The sequence below is a fragment of the Benincasa hispida genome, chromosome 5 (assembly GCF_009727055.1).
Source record: "Benincasa hispida cultivar B227 chromosome 5, ASM972705v1, whole genome shotgun sequence".
NCBI lineage: Eukaryota > Viridiplantae > Streptophyta > Magnoliopsida > Cucurbitales > Cucurbitaceae > Benincasa > Benincasa hispida.
In genome coordinates, this window is record NC_052353.1 from 12,140,634 (window position 1) to 12,154,316 (window position 13,683).

At 29.9% G+C, this 13,683-nt stretch overlaps 1 protein-coding gene across 1 annotated transcript; it reads right to left on the reverse strand.

Moving 5' to 3' along the window:
- Positions 1–1,095: 1,095 nt before the first annotated feature.
- Positions 1,096–6,196, reverse strand: LOC120077093 (putative cytochrome c oxidase subunit 6b-like). Its single transcript, XM_039030960.1, has 4 exons — positions 5,977–6,196; positions 4,915–5,006; positions 4,529–4,610; positions 1,096–1,149 (listed from the first exon to the last, which is right to left on the reverse strand). The coding sequence occupies exons 1-4, from the start codon at positions 6,187–6,189 to the stop codon at positions 1,096–1,098; spliced, it is 441 nt and encodes a 146-aa protein (XP_038886888.1). The 5' UTR covers positions 6,190–6,196.
- Between the last annotated feature and the right edge of the window lie 7,487 nt (positions 6,197–13,683).

Sequence of the window (13,683 nt, forward strand, 5' to 3'; positions counted from 1 at the left end):
AGTAAACTTTTATTAGAGGAAAGAAAATTGAATAGTGAAGGGTGTACTTCATAAGACGATTTAGTACTGGTAGCCAGCAAGTGGAAGAGGAAAGAGTTCATACAAAAAATGGGTTGCTTGGAATGTGGATAGTCTGAACACATGAAAAGGGATGTCCTAACAGAGCAAGGACTCTACATCAGATTCTAAATTTGTCTCTACCACCACAGAAGTTGCAATCCATTCCTCTGAAGAAAAACAAAATTCATCCTCATGATATGTTCAATTTATCATGAAGAAGATGTGAGATTAGCAGTTCCACAAATTTGCACACGGACATTGACTTGACGTTATGAAAGACATATGGTAGAAGTAGTGTCAATAGTTGAAGAACTTTACCGTGAACTAATTCAATAGAAATTACACCATAAATTGGGTCATCGACATGTGATGAAAAAAATAATTCTTAGAAGGTGATATTCCAAATGATTTATCTATGATGGAATAGGTTATAGTTCTCTGAGTTGAAAGCTATGATTTTCGGTGAAAACATAGATGTCGTGGATTCTCTAAACATCCTGCCAAGATAGAATTTGTCGAATTTTGACAAAATATTAAAAGTACAGGTATTCCATATCGAAAATATTAAAAAAAGTCATGAATTCAAATTAACCTATACCTTTAATTTTCAAATTATCTCAGTTAAAAACACTTTAAATTAAATATACTAACTCTAATAAAATTTCCGTTTGCACTCAAAATGTTTGAGAGAGTTATTTAATAATTAGGACGGAAGAAAATTTCTGTGTGTAATTGTGATAAATTTCCACATAGTGTACATTTTCCGTGATTTTTCCTTTGGTTTGAAGTTTTTCTACAATTAAACTCTAAGTATGTATATATTTATCAAAATGCTAAACTAACATAATAATTGTACTATAATCTCTAAAGGAAAATGGCCAAAGTAAACTTAGCAATAATTAACGTACATTAAAGCTTGATCTGACTACTATATATTTGACCATTCAAAATCAAACTGCTTTTACTCCTATTACTAAAATTTAAAGTACAAAAGTAGATTATATGAGGCACTTTTCATTATTTATTCAAACGACCTTATATCGGACCAGGAAAGACGCCAAGCTCCCTTTGCTCGTTCCATTTCTCAATCTGCACAAAGTAAAATATGACCTTGGATTATTATTATCATGAATTCTCTATATTGAAATAAACGTAGCTTAACTGATATGATATTTTATATTTTATCAAATTCGAAGTTCGATTCCCTTCTTACATGTTTTATACATATAAAACTCCCCATATATATCTTAAAAATTTCTTTATCTTTAAAAGATCAACAAGACTGTCTTTAAATAAATATTTAAAAATTTTACATTTTAGTATAATATTAATCCCTAAATCTCAAGCTTTCAGAATATCGGTTAGTGTTGGCTACTTTTAAGAGACGTATAGAATAAGAAGTTGTAAACTACAATTAGAATAAGAAGTTGTGAACTCTAAAAAGTTAAAGATCACGATATAAGAAATTAATAAGACATAACACCAATACTTTTTAGTCCCGAGCCGAGCCTCAAACTCCTTGAGCCAAGGAAAAAAGTAGAACTCTACTCCACAACTTCTCCAAACATTATTGTTGTATTTAAATGGTCAAAAACAAAACAAATAAAATTAAAGTGATTCTTTTAGAATTCATATTCTAAGAAAATAAACATTTCAAAAATTTAGATCATTAGAATCCTAAGCCACCCAACCAATTGAACTATCGACTCTAAACCACCATGAAAAATTCATAAATTTCAACCTGTCCTGTGTCTCCATATACATGAACAAAGAGGAATTTATATCTCTAATAATATTCTTGGGTACCTTCGTCGTCCGTTCGTTGTACTCCTTCATAAATTAAACTAATTTATATGTTTTAAGAGTGATTATAAACATAAAATAAGTGATTAACCATTTCAAAATCACTTATCTCATATCTTACTATTCAAAAGTTATGAAAAAAAAATTAACAAACAGCTCAGTACTCTATCGTCTCTCATGTGACTTGATGTGAGTATTATAAGCCGAAAAATCAAGCAACCAAATCAAGTCGACTGGAGAAGAAGAGAGGATCGATCGAAGTTGGCTTTATTGCACCTTTATGTCTCAATCTCTCGAGTCGAGCTCAATCTCTGGCGGAGAAAACTACCAAATTGAGCATTGGTCGATCGAAAGGTTTGGTCTGGTCGAGTCTCGACCGACCAACTGACCACTATATTCTTTCATTATTTTTTTATGTTCACCACTATACTCTTTCATTATTTTTTTAATATATATATATATGTGTGTATGAATATGTATGTATATATATGTGTATATATATATATGTATGTATCTCTAGTTTCACTTTAGGCAATGAAGTCAAAATTGAAAGCTTGCTGCTTGATCCGAGTTTGAGTGATTAACCTGGTAAGAACATAGCAATTTGGTGGGGCTAATTTTTTTGTTTGCATAATACTTTTGTAATCAAACCCAAATTTCTAAATAAAATAAATAAAGAAAAATATTAAATAATTAATAATAAAAAATAAAGTTACTAATTTAATTTGAAGAAGAAAAAGAAGCAGAAAAAACAAACCGATCGACTGGTTGACAATCGAGATCAGTTTGCTAATTAACTAAACTGACATGATCAGTTCAACGAAAATTGACTCCGATAGACCGCTATTTACCCTACTGTCTATTATTGTTATGAATTTTGTTCACACACTACAAACTATTAAACCGAGCATGGAACTAAACCAATTTTAAAAGATTAAAATCAACACAACAATTCAACCACTTTCAATAAATCACTTATAACTCGATCATTATCACTAAGACGACTCCCCAAACATATATCCACAATGAATAAAACTTGGATGGTCAAAATTTAAAAGTTTTTAGAAATTAATGTATTAAGATAGAAATTCAACACCAAGGTCAGGTGATTTTAGAACAAAGGGCAACATAGTCGATATTTAGCAAACAACACAAATAGATAATACATTTCTAGTCAAAAAGTGGCAACTTAAAGATTAAAATGGACCTATAGAAAGGAGACTCGCTTGGCCAAGCCCACCGATCTCACACGATCTCTAATGAGACATGCCTCACACATGCCTCGGCTGAAGGAGTCATCCTAGACCCAAGAAATAGCTAAAAGAAGGCAATCGGCCTCATTCTACCCATAGCAAAATATCAAATGAGACATGCCCCTTACATACCCTAGAGATGTCCACTTTCCATGTGGGACCTTAGACGGAGAATGGAAGAAGAGTGAGGGAAAATATTTCTGGAATGCTAAACAAGGACCCATCTCCATCCCCATCCCCATCCCCATCCCCATCCTATTAGCCTTTTTTTCTTATATTTATTATAATAGTTTAATGTTAATATTATTTATTATTAATATATAAATATTATAATTAACTTTCAAGTGGATCAAAATAATACAATTTAAAATTTATATCATATATATGAATAATTTGATAATCAATTATTTCCAAATTTGAGTAATTACTCTATAAATTCTAATTTTTTATTAAACCTATAAGAAAACTAGCAAGAAATTTAACTATTTAAATTAAAAAATTTTGTAACAGTGATTTAGTTGATTTTTTTTTAAAAAAAGATTCTTCAGGGAACCAATTCGTGTGAATTCTCCAGGGAAAATATCTACCCCATTCTCCATAGAAAATTTTGTGGGAATGAAGAATAAAATAGGAAACAGAAACGTAGACGAAAAAGTCATCTATCCCGCTCGACAACTTTACACCTAGTCCAAAAAGTCAAAGAATAAGACTAATGAAACTCCGAAATCCTAGGTTAACTCCGAGAAAGTCCTAAGTTAACTCTAGTTGTAAATATATGTTATGATAGCTTCAGAGAGAAGTAAGTCGACTCACACACTAGACACATATACTTTGTTGCATAGTTCTAATTTCCCTATTAACTTAAACATTGGAACTTGTATGGCAAGCACCACCCCGATGTGCGGTTCTTTCCTATCTTGTAGGTAGCGATTTTCCCTAAATTACAAATTCAAGATTGTTGTCACGAGAGTATTAGGTACATATTTACCTCGTCCAAATTTTGACATCAATACTTCTTTTTTAGAAAAAAGAATCTTGATGAGGTTAGAAGAAAAATGAAAAATGAATAAAAAGAAGTTTTTGATACTTTCTCCCTTCATTATATATATATATATATATAAAGTAATTTTGAAACCCACTTTTATTTTTGTGCGGAACTTGGTTAAGATAAATAAAGTGTTTAGTTGGAAAAATGAAAACCACAACAAAGAAGTTTTAAGAAAACAAGCACAACTTTTTTTTTTAAAAAAAACAATACAAAAATCAAATGGTTGTCAAACAAAATCTTAATAATTATGTAAGACGCATAAAATAATAGATGAACATGTTATATATCCAATAATATATCAAATAATAAGGTGAAAATGTGAAAATAGTATATACTGTCGTAGTACTGAAAATTTTCCCCTTACCCATTCACCCGGACATAGAGATCGATAATACTTGGCAAACTTTTTGCATTCAGGCGCATGTTCCCCCTCCTTCTGCACACACCTAACACGAGCCAAAATGACATACCAAGTACAAATTCAAAAAATTAGACAAATAAAATTAATTTAAAAACTCGCTAAAATGATTCTCTTTATATATCATCATTTGTTGATAGGAAGGTTCGAAATGAAACAAATTGTCGTTACTATGTAACCAAACAACCTTACATATTTAATCAAAAGAAACAAAAACGTAGAGCATTGAAGTTGATTATAAAAGTTTAAGTTCCTTGAGTTATACTCAGGTTGACAAAGATTTATGTATTAAAAACACTATTAAAAGGACACACGTGTATATAATATTTTACCTATGGTATTCCAAATAGCGTGCATAGCAATGACGAGTTTGATTAGTGAAAGGAAAACGAAGGTCATTTGGTGCTGTCTCTAGTCCCTCGTCCTACCAATATTATAATATTAAAAATTACTCTTGAAATAAAAAAGCCAAACTCCAAAATATTAAATTTATCCTAACCTATTGGTTTGATCATGATTTAAATTGGATAATAGAGTCTGATGGGTCAAATTCAGAGTTTAGGGTTGCTTTTTAAACATTAATAAGTATTGAATTCTAAGTTTTCTTTAGGGTTGAATTAATTTAACCATTAAAATATAATCTTAGAACACAAAATTTAGATATCGAACAAACATAATATTATTTTCTCCTCCCATTAATATGTTAATAGCAACTGTTGTTCATTAGTAATTTAACGAGGGAAAAATATTAGGTTCTGTTTTCATTGGTCCCTAGCTGGTTTTAAAATGTTGAACTATTTTAATAGTTAAGTTTTGCATTTGATTTTAATTTAATCTTAGACTTCAATAAAAATCTAAATATTATTAATATTATTGATATTTGAGTTTTATTTCAAGCTTCAAGATTTGCACTTAGTTTTTTCAGTTTTTTTACTAAATACTCACATTGCATTCTTCAATGTAAGATCTATTAATTAATTTAAAATATTGTGAAATGAAATCTTAGAACTAATCCCATGAAAAAATAATGACATTTAATCTATTATCACTCTTCCGTATTAATGAATAGACCGATGAATATTTAATAAAAATATGAAGTTCAAAAAATAAATCTTAAAATTTAAATATCAAATTAAAATTAAATTTAAATATAAAAAGTAATGAAACGTAGAGATTAAATTAAAATCAATTTAACATTTTGAAATCCAATCATACTCAAAATTTTAAGAAAAAATATTTATTTTTAAGCAATACGTAGATGCATCTTAAATCTATGCTTCTTTTTCTATCTCTATAGAATTTTTTTTTTTAATATATTTTCTCACCATACTAATAAACATTAAATTTACTCCAACGCATGCAAATTAAACATTCTACATCTTTTAAGAAGAGACCTTATTGTCTGTGTCTTCGCCTCCACGGCGGCGATCGTCGTCGTTACCGTCGAGGTTTGTCTGAGCGGAGGGAACGGAGGAGGAAGACGGTGGGGGAGGCTTCGAAACGGTGCCGTATTCGTGAGCTGGCCTTGGGGCTTGCTCGCCACGTGTCACTTTGCTTATGTCTCTGGATCTCATCTTGTCGTGAGGATCTACCTGAGCCGCCGACATTATTAAATTATTTCTTCGCTTTTTTTCTTTCTTTTTTTTTTTAAATTTTATTTTTCTCGTCTCTCAATTGATTTTTATTTATATATAATATCGGCATTGAGGTGTTAAGAAGATAGTGTCGGTCTGTTTATGGGTTAGGAGCCATGCACGTTGCAACGTGCCGGGCACGTGCATGCTTCCTTAAGGGCCATCTGTCAGTCCTCAGCAAGCAGCATCTCCATTTTCTTTGGGGAAGAAAAAATAGGATTAGCTCTGCACCCTCCTATCTCATGTACCCCGACTTCTTTACCATACAAAGGAAGAAAAAAAAAAAAAAAAAAAAAAAAAAAAAAAAAAAAGAAATTAAAATAAATTGATTTTTTAAAAATTGAAACTACCCGTGACAATATTTTATTGGACTATACTAGATACATCCAAGACAATACTTAAGTTTTTCTCTTTATTTTCTTTTATTTAAAAAAACATTTGATTTTCATTTTGAATGTTTTGATCTAAATGAGATGGTTTGGTTTTGGATTACTCTAAAATCAACGGTAAAATGACGTAAATTAGTATTTGACAAATTTAAGTTTGAAACCTGAAAAAATAAGCTTTAATATTTGATAAATAAATATTAAATTATCATGTTCTAGTTATAATAGTTAAAATAGACCTATTATTGAAACTTTTTATTTTTTTTAATAATATATGATTTTAAATAATTATTTTAAATGATATATATATTGGGAATGTCCTAGAACTTGCAATTCGTGTTAAACATTCTATTTATCAATAAATATTATTGAGTATTTTATTAATAAAGTTGTTGATTTTGCACTCTATTATGAAAATCCTATAAACATATCTATAGTTATAGTGTGAATACTTTTAACTTTATGTAGAGACATGTTAGGTTGTTCTCTTAAGTAGTCCAATAATGTGAGTGAGGGCGTCCTATGCAATGAGTTTGCATATAGATTAGACCACGAAATAGTCACTTTTCTTTATAACAACCGTCTACTGTTAAAACTGACTATTTCATGCTTAAGGTAACTTAGGATAACTCGATTTTAATCCTAAGCTAGCTATGAACTCCTTTTTATTCGGGATTATCCTTTGATTTGTATGGGTGGGAGTAGTCCGACAATACTGCTCAATAAACCTTCCATTTTGGGGATAAGATCGGATGAATAGCTGGGGACATAGCCCTGCAAGATGGAATTCACTCCTACCCTTTTGAGGGTTAGTAGATAGGTTGTTCTCTTAAGTACTGATTCTAAGTCTTGAACATATGGAGTCCCGCCTTCTCATGATAAAGGACATGATTCATAAGTAGCATTATGAATCAAATTGTTCATTCGAGGATTAGTGGGAACTTAAGGAACAAGATGTATTTATAGGGGTAAAACAGTAATTTTGACCCAGTTGTAAATATAAACAACCTGTGAAGGATCGACTTACTGATTATGGTTTATATGGACAAAAATGTATCTACAGTGAGAAGCGTGCAACTATCGAGCTATAGTGGTGTGTCTTGATAGTTAACGAATAGTAATCAAATCGATTAAAGGGTTTTAACGAATTAATTACAAATCGTTGGAGCTCATGATCTGTTGGTCCATTAGATCCCTCTACTAGCTCATTAAATTGGAATACAAAATTGAGTATTGATGTATGAATTTTAGGGTTTTCAATTTATTGCATATGATACAATTATAACGTTTAATTCAATTGAAATTAAACGAAATTGGAAAATCAATTAATATTTAAATTTTGATTTAAATATAAAATCGATTTATTGGTGATATTGTATTAATTTAATATTTAGATATTAAATTATAATTTAAAAATAATTAAAAATTATTTTTATCTAATTAATTATTTTGAATTAATTTTATAAAACTAATTTAAAATAATAAATTTAAATAAAAGTGTTTTTTGAAAACATTCTTAGTTAGTGGATTTTTCCATTTTTTGGGAAAAATCTACTAACCAGATTTATTAGAGAATCACCAAATTCCATTGCTAATCTTCAAGCTAGAGCTGCCCAACATGCAACCTGATACATTTGCATGGTTTTTACCTATATATTGATGCTCCATGCATGAAGATCAGTGAAAGATTGAAAGATAATTTCTGAATTAATAACCCTGAAAACTGCTCTCGTTCTTCATTAATTCAACTTGTTCAAGTGTTTCCACCATACATTTCAGCTTGAGTATAGTAGAGAAGATCTCGATGGTAGTCCTCTTGGTGATTCAATCTCTATCTTGGTGTTTTCAGCTGAATTAGTGGTGAAATCTTCAAAAGTAATATGTGTTTCGAACTCTCTTATGAATATCATATGAACAACATGCTTAAAACTCAAATTAAATGTAGTTTAATAGTTTATTGATTATGTATTCTTCCATTATATGATATATCATTCCTTCAATATATATATATATATATATATAACATGCATTAAAATATTAAAAAACTATTGCAAAAATTTACATTATCAAATATAGATAAATTATGCAAAATTAACAACAATAATACATTTGTTTCTAACTTTCAAATGTTGCTCAAATTTGATTTGCAATGTTATTTCTCAGTCAATTCATTCATCTTGGATGATCTTGAGTCAAATCCAACTCAATTATATTATTATATAAATATTTTAGTTGTAAAATTCTAAAAGTCAAGCTAAGTGAATATTTTAGTGGACATAATTTATATATTGTGAGATCTTAATTGATTTCAAATGTACTAAAAAATATTCAAAATTCAAAATGTAAAATTAAAATAATATATAAATATGTATGTTACAAAATTTAAAATTCAAATCATATTCAAATATACTAGTTTAAAATTTGAAATTTAAAAATTGAAATAATATATAAATCTAAAATTAAAATAATATATAGAAATGCATATTCCAGAATTGAAATTTCAAAATTAAAAAAATATTTAAATATATATTGAAAATTTGAAAATTGAAAATTAAATAATAAATAAACCTAAATATTGAAAATTTTAAATTCAAAATTAAAGTAACATATGAATATAAAAAAATAATGAATAAAAATAAAAGAAATAAATGAATATAAAAAATATAACAAAAATATATTAGAAAAGAATGGGGAAAAAAATAATGCCATCATACCTAGAAATCGAATCTAAGTCCATAGAGAATTGGTGTCACTTGCTCTTGCACCTTTCTACCAACTAGCCAAGTTCATTTTTTTTTCTATCATAATAGAAATGAAACAAAAGAAAATTGAACTACTTTAAAAAAGACGTTCCTCAAATTTTAGAAACAAGAAATAGAAATGGTTATCAAACAAGTTAGTTACTTAGAAAATGAGAAACAAAGAACCATGAATCGAAACGTTATCCAATAGACTCTAAATTTTCATAAATCCAATTTTTCAATTTTTTTCTCTTTAATTGAATAAAAACTTTTAATTTTCATTAGTTATGGAATGCTTTCACTTCTTTGATTAAAAAAAAAAATCATGGTTGTCATTTGCCATTTCCAAGGTAATTTTTCAGTGAAATGAAAAAAAAGAAATAACAAAAGTTGGGCCATGATGATTCTCTGGGGATGGAATATTGGGGTGGAGAAAAGGTTTGACTTGGCCCAAAGCTAAATTAACCTACTTTCAGTCTTGACCAAGATCGAGGTCGGACCTTGATGCATTAAGGTGACAACACAAGAAAGGGAAGATTGGGAGCCGACAACCAATAATACATTAGTTTTAAATCTGATTGACTTAAGACAAGTTCTAGATCAAGAGATAACTTATAAGATTTGAACTAAATTGAAAGAATTATTTTCCACAAAAGACCTTCCAAACAAGATGTATCTAATGGAGAAGTTCTTCACATTCAAGATTGATTCATCTAAATCACTCACATACAATCTTGATGAATTTAAGAGGATAGTCTCAAGAACTTAGGGGAAAAATAGGTGATGATAATAAAGTCTATGTGCTTCTAAACTTCCTATTGAAAATCTGTAAAGAAGTAAAGAATCCACTAAAGTGGGGAAGAGAATCCATCATCACAGATGCCATCATATATCAGCCCTGAGAGCAAAGGAAATTGAGCTACAATATGTGAAGAAAGAACAACCTAGTGGTGAAGGAATGTTTGTGAAGGAAAATTCAAAACCTAATTATGGAAAAGGTGGAAAACAGAAACCTAATGATGAAAATAAACCTACATAGAAGCTGAAATGCAAATATTGTAAGAAGAAAGACCACCTAATTAAGGATTTCTTCATTCTAAAGAGGAAGAATCAAGAGAAAGAAAAAGAAGCTAAGGGAAAACAACTTGAAGCTTCAATTGTTGAAGGATCCTATGTCTATTTAAATGCACTTGCCTCAATACAAGACAAGGTCAATCATATTAATCCCCTTGAAAAACATGATTGGGCCTTGAACTCCCGATGCATCTACCATATGACTCCTATTAGACCTTCGTTTAACACCTACAAGGAGATTGATAGAGAAATTGTCTACATGGGAAACAACAAAGCTTGTAAAATAATTGGGATTGGATCAGTGTTATTAAAGCTAAAAGATGGGACTGTGAAACTCCTAAGAAATGTCAGACATGTACCACTTCTCAAGGGAAACATGATCTCTTTGGGAATGCTAGATGCAATTTGGTGTGAATACAAAAGAAATGGAGGAACTCTTGAAGTCATTAAAGATTTTAAGGTTATCCTAGTTGGAGAGAAGGTAAATGACCTATTTATGGTTAGGGGAGTTGAAATGCTGACAGGGGCCTACATAGTAACTTCAAATGAACTAATAGAGGTTGATGTTTGACACATAGGCTATCTCATGTCAATGCAAAGGAATTGAAAACTTTATCTGAACATGGCATTTTACCTAAAAGCATCAGTGACCATCTTACTCTCTATGAGCATTGTGTGATGGGCAAACAACAAAGCACAACTTCACTAAAGCGCAACATACAACAAAGGCAATCCTAGACTACATACATCTGACCTTTTGAGGTCAACCCAACTCTAAGTCTAAGTGGCTCAAGGTATCTCCTTTCCTTTTACTGATGATTTCTCAAGAAAAATTTGGGTTTACTTCCTTAAAACTAAAGATTGATGTTTGAAAAATTTAATGAATGGAAACTCATGATATAAAAGTAAACATCTAAGGAGATTAAACACCTAAGGATAGATAATGGGTTGGAATTCTGTAGTGAGAAATTTAACCTATATTGTAGAGAGAATGAGATAACTAGACATAGGACATGAACAGACTGAATCCCAATATGGAAGCATTTTATCGCCTTTTATCTTTGAATTGAGATAAAGAATTTCATAGAATTAAATAAAAACAAGTTAAGCATAAAAAAAAAGTTTGAGAAAACAAAATATTTTAGAGAAGATCAGTTCTTCAAATTTTCAAAGCTTTCTCTTTCTCCAAGATCACGAGCAAAGGACACCATCAAATAGGGCTTTCTTGCTATGAATCCGACAAGGAATTGGATTGTGGGATCCCACATTTTTTAAAGAATTAAGGGGGAAGGGAAGGAGAATTTCCTCTATGATTTGTTTGAGAGAGTTTTTTTAGAGATTGAGAATGAAGTAAGGCTTTTGTATTTTTGTGCTCAGTTTCTTATGTATCTAATACAGAATCAAACAATTAATACTTAAGGGGAGTTAACACCCTCACCCCACTAACCACTCCCCTACAATTTTCTTCTTCTTTTATTATATTTATTTAATTTAAATTTAAATTAAATATAATTTAATTCAAATAAAATAAGTAAATAAATAATCAAATAATATTGATTTATTTTAACTGAATACCATATATTTAATTAATTAAATATTTGAATTATATTCAAATATACTTCTCTCTCATAACGTAATTTTCTAATATGAATTCCACTCATATTAATTTTACTTTATAGTTTTAATATGAATCCAAATTCATATTATTTAATATTTGAATCTTATCCAAATATTATTCTCTCATGTTAATAGTTTTAATTATAAATCATATTTATAATTAACTATACTATAATGTATCAATATACATTATACTTTATATAATCACATCATATATGTTTAATATATATATATATATATATATTTATTTATTTATTTATTTATTTATTTATTTATTTTCCTTGAATAATTTGAACAATTCAAATTATCCCAAACCTACTTATTCCTTGTTTTATCCTTAGTGAGCTAGTAGGAGGACCTAATGGACCTAATGGACCTACATATTAGAAGCTCAAATGATTCAAGATTAAATTAATTAAACTCTTTAATTAAATTAATCAAAATTAATTAATTGTAGGTCACTCTATTAAAAACCTACAATTGCACTCTTTGCACTGTAGATATATTTTTGTGTCCATGGATATAACCAATTATCAGTAAGTCAACCTTTCACAAATTTCTTGTAATTATAGCTCGGTTATATTACTGTTTTGCCCCATAATTATCTCTTACTTCTTAAGTCTCACTGATCCCCTAATGAACAACCTATTTATGGTCCTACCATAAACAAATCTCTCTAGAGCCAATGAGAGCGAGGGGCTCTTTGTTTAAGATCAAGAGTCACCATTTAAGAGACCAACTCATCTATATTCCTTAAAGATAGGAAGAAGTGAACTTCTTCTTGTGTAGCTATGTTTCTAGCTCCTTACTTTGAAAAATCCCCAAAATGGTAGACTTATTGAGTTAGCAACACGGGTCACTCTCACCCATACAAATCAAAAGACTGTCTTCATAGATATGAGTCCATAACTCACTCAGGATTGAGATCGAGTGACACTATGGATACGACCCGCATTGTAGATGTTATAAGTATTGTAAAGTACTACAAATGATTTGATCTTGATCATTCATATGGAGACATAGGAGCGGAGGTATCCTATATAAAGAGTTTGTATATGACCACGAAATGACTAGTCTCATTATATAACGCCGTTAATAATATAGACTTACATCTCACCTGAATGACCATAGATGATATGACTTGAATCTTGAGTAAGTTGTGAACGCCTACCCTTTGATTTGTATGAGTGAGAGTGGCCAGAATACCAACTCAAATGCTCATCATTTTGGGGATTCGTCTGATTGGGGAGTTAGGAACACAACTACACAAGACAAAATTCACTCATTTCCTGATGTCGGGATAAGTAGATAAATTACTCTCTTAAGGGCTAATTCTGGGGTTTGAACAACGTGGTCACACCCTCTCTTGACCCGAGAGGGACTTAGTCATAGTTGGACTATGAATTATTGTTCATTAGAGGAATCATTGGTACTTAAGAAGTTAGATGTAACTACATGGAAAAAACGGTAATTTTGGTCTACCTGTACTTACAAACAATTTGTGAAGAGTCATCGTACTATTGATTGGTTATATCCAATGGACACAGAAATATATCTGTAGTACGAAGAGTGCAGTTGTTGGTCTTTAGTGGTGTGACTGTCAGTTAATAGATGTTGGGTAACTTAATTAAAGAGTTTAACTAATTATC

Coding starts and splice junctions, on each gene's coding strand:
- LOC120077093 (XM_039030960.1), bottom strand. CDS start 6,189: ATGTCGGCGGCTCAGGTAGATCCTCACGACAAGATGAGATCCAGAGAC. Junction 5,007..5,976: donor GCGAAGACACAGACAATAAG/GTCTCTTCTTAA, acceptor TAATATTGGTAG/GACGAGGGACTAGAGACAGC. Junction 1,150..4,528: donor CTCTATGTCCGGGTGAATGG/GTAAGGGGAAAA, acceptor TACTTTGTGCAG/ATTGAGAAATGGAACGAGCA.